This window comes from Vombatus ursinus, unplaced genomic scaffold, assembly GCF_900497805.2.
Source record: "Vombatus ursinus unplaced genomic scaffold, bare-nosed wombat genome assembly UNPS02014172.1, whole genome shotgun sequence".
Taxonomy (NCBI): Eukaryota; Metazoa; Chordata; class Mammalia; order Diprotodontia; family Vombatidae; genus Vombatus; species Vombatus ursinus.
Window position 1 is genome coordinate 1,027,079 of NW_020953950.1, and position 2,942 is coordinate 1,030,020.

Here is a 2,942-nt window from a genome sequence, read left to right on the forward strand (position 1 = left end):
TTCTTTCTTTCCTTCTTTCTTTCCTTCTTTCTTTCCTTCTTTCTTTCCTTCTTTCTTTCCTTCTTTCTTTCCTTCTTTCTTTCTTTCTTTCTTTCTTTCCCCACAAATACAGGAAAGGAAGGCTCCATACTACCAACATCAGCATCCCAGGTGTTCTTTCTTAGCTCCTAAATTGGAGCATCTTGTCTTGCCCCCTTCTGTCTACCCCCAAGGCCTCAGAAAGAGGCAGAGGTGTCACACTCACCTGGCAGGGTTGATGATGGTGCTCATCTCTTCAGCCAGGTGCCTCCGAAGGATGTGCCTTCCGCTGGGGATGCCCAGGGCTGTTGCCATGGCTTCTGCTGTGAATGTGGGCTCTAAGACCAGCACTGCTCCATGGACGCCACTGTTGGTCAGGTTGTCCGCATACTCCTAGGGGAGTCGAATAGTCAGGGATGGGGGTTAGTCTGGGGGCTGCTTGGTACAGTGGGTTGACACAGAATGTTAACGGAGATCAAGGTTTCCATTTCCTTTTGGGATTAGTTCCCTTCATACAGAGGAAGAACTCTGTCTTCCGCAAGTCATGTCACCTCTAACACCAGAGAGCTCTAGGATTACTGATGAAGGCAGAGCTAGAAATAATCCTGGAGGTTATCTAGTCCAACCCTTTCATTTTGCAACTGAGGAAACTGAGGTCTGGAGAATTTCAGTGACTCACTCGGGATCACATAAGTAGTTAGAGTGAGAGGTAGATTTGAATTCAGCTCTTTCTACTGTATACCATTTTGTGAGTCATTAGCATGTCTTGGGCAGAGATCCATTGAGCGTGTCTATAAGGAGAGTCTATTTCTAATCCTTGCCAGTCATTGGCAGATGTGCTCCTTTAGCCATAAGTGGCCCAGGCAAGAGAGTGTGAATGTTTAAGTCCCATCCATCTCCAGTACTTCAAATAATGACATAATGACATTTCATCTTTTTATAGCACTTTCTTAACAATAACCCTGTGAGGTAAGGAGTACCAGATTTTTACACTGAAGTCTACGTAATATATAGATCCCAAGGGCAGCTCTGCCATGCTGACCCTCTTCTGAAACAGGAGGGCAGAGTAGCCTGCACCTATGTATGTCATGGCTGTTGGTGACATCTGGGGATAGCACTGGTCCATGTGGCTGAAGAGGTCCTACCCTATTCCCTTAGATTGGAGAAAGCTCCATAGTTTCTCTATGTAAAGTGAAATCTTCATTTTATAGATGAAGTTGAGAAATTAAAGACTTATCCACAATCACACAACTAAGTAGATATACTAGCCAGGACTTGAACTCAGGTTTCCTCACACCAAGTTCACTATATGATAATGACCCTGAGAAAAATTAGACCAAGAGCCCCAGGTGTGGCTCTGTCTTGGAGGACAGTATCTTTTTCCTTCTTACCAGTGTGGTAGCCTTTCCACCATGCACTTTCTGGTCTAGTCATCTTTTCCTACTTGATGCTCCTTACACAGACACTCCATCTCCCACCTCCAAGCCTTTGCATTGACTGTTCTTCATGTCTGGAAGACTTTTCATCCTCATTTCCATCTCCTAGAATCTCTGGCTTCCTTCAAGACTCAGCAAAGTGCTATCTTCTACAGTCTTGATGCTAGAACCTTTCCTCTAAGGCTACCTTCTATCTACTCTGTATGTATTGCACATGTACCTATGTGTACATTTTGTCTCCTCCATTAGAACAGAAGTTCCTTGAGGGCAGACACTATTGTTTTTTTTCTTTGTATCCCCATCACTTGTCAGGGTGCTCACTATACAGTAAGCGCTCAATAAATGCTTATTGCTTGATGGAGCCTATCAAAGAGTACTAGTTAATGGCTCAAACCTGGGAAAATATTGATGTGTACCAACATTTGCATAACCATTAACCTATCAGCTCCCCAGAAGCTCCATACCTTCAGGTCAATGTCCCGTACCCACTTGAGCACCCGCTGATTTGTCCAGACCACTGGATCAGTGTTCTGTGTCTCACAACGAGCCCGTCGCTCCTGGAGAACCTTTAAGAAGAAAAACCGAATGAGCTGAGAACAATACAATATAGGGACTCTTAGAATTTAAAAGATAAATGAAGTCTTAGTGAGAGAAGCCAGAGGCATATTCTGGTTTTGCCATTACATTCATTGTCCTTCCAGTTCCCTTCAATTCCTCAGTTTTTCTCTCTGAGCAATGGGAAGAATACTTCATAATGCCATAGGCTTTAGAGTTGGAAGGGGCCTGGGAGATCATTTACTTCAGTCACTCCATTTTATAGATGAGGAGCTAAGTGATCACATGCTAGATCAATCAACAGCACAGTGCATGATTAGAATCCAAGACCTCAGGCCTTTGGTTCCAGATCCATTTATCTTTCCACTAAGTGCTGGTTGTTCTAACCCAGACGGCAAAGGTCCCCAGGGGCAGCCCTGCCATGTTGACTTTTTTCTGGAGGAGAAAGGCATGGTAGCCTGAACCCCTGGGTGTCATGGCTGGTGGTCAGACCTGGGAACAGCTCTGGCCCACTTGGCAGAAGGTGTCCTATCCTATTCCCATTTTGAGGAAAGCTCCATTACTAGAATTACTTGGGCAGATTCTCTTACAAAATACATATGAACAGTTGACTCCCAAAGGACCAGTGCTATTTTGCATGACATTTTCATGAGGTTAAACAAACTTCAAACTACACAGAAACTCTTCTCATTCTTTTTTCATCCCACCCTATATATTCCCAAAGCCCCTAGCCTTGATATGTTGGACTGATTCAACCTGGAATCACTAGCTTTTATTATTATTATTATTATCATCATCATCATCATCACTATCATCATCATCATCATCCTCACCATCATCATCATCATCATCATCATCACTATCATCATCATCATCATCATCATCCTCACCATCATCACCATCACCATCATCATCACCATCATCACCATCATC

The 2,942-nt window shown here is 43.7% G+C and overlaps 1 protein-coding gene across 2 annotated transcripts in view; it reads right to left on the bottom strand.

The window, feature by feature from the left end:
- The window catches only part of KAZN (kazrin, periplakin interacting protein), a 215,521-nt gene that overhangs the window by 15,588 nt on the left and 196,991 nt on the right, over positions 1-2,942 (bottom strand). For both annotated transcript variants that reach the window (XM_027859788.1, XM_027859789.1), the window contains exons 12-13: positions 1,919-2,020; positions 245-411 (exon numbers count right to left, since the gene is read on the bottom strand). In XM_027859788.1, coding sequence (XP_027715589.1) covers positions 245-411; positions 1,919-2,020 — 269 coding nt within the window. The remainder of the gene's footprint in view (positions 1-244; positions 412-1,918; positions 2,021-2,942) is intronic.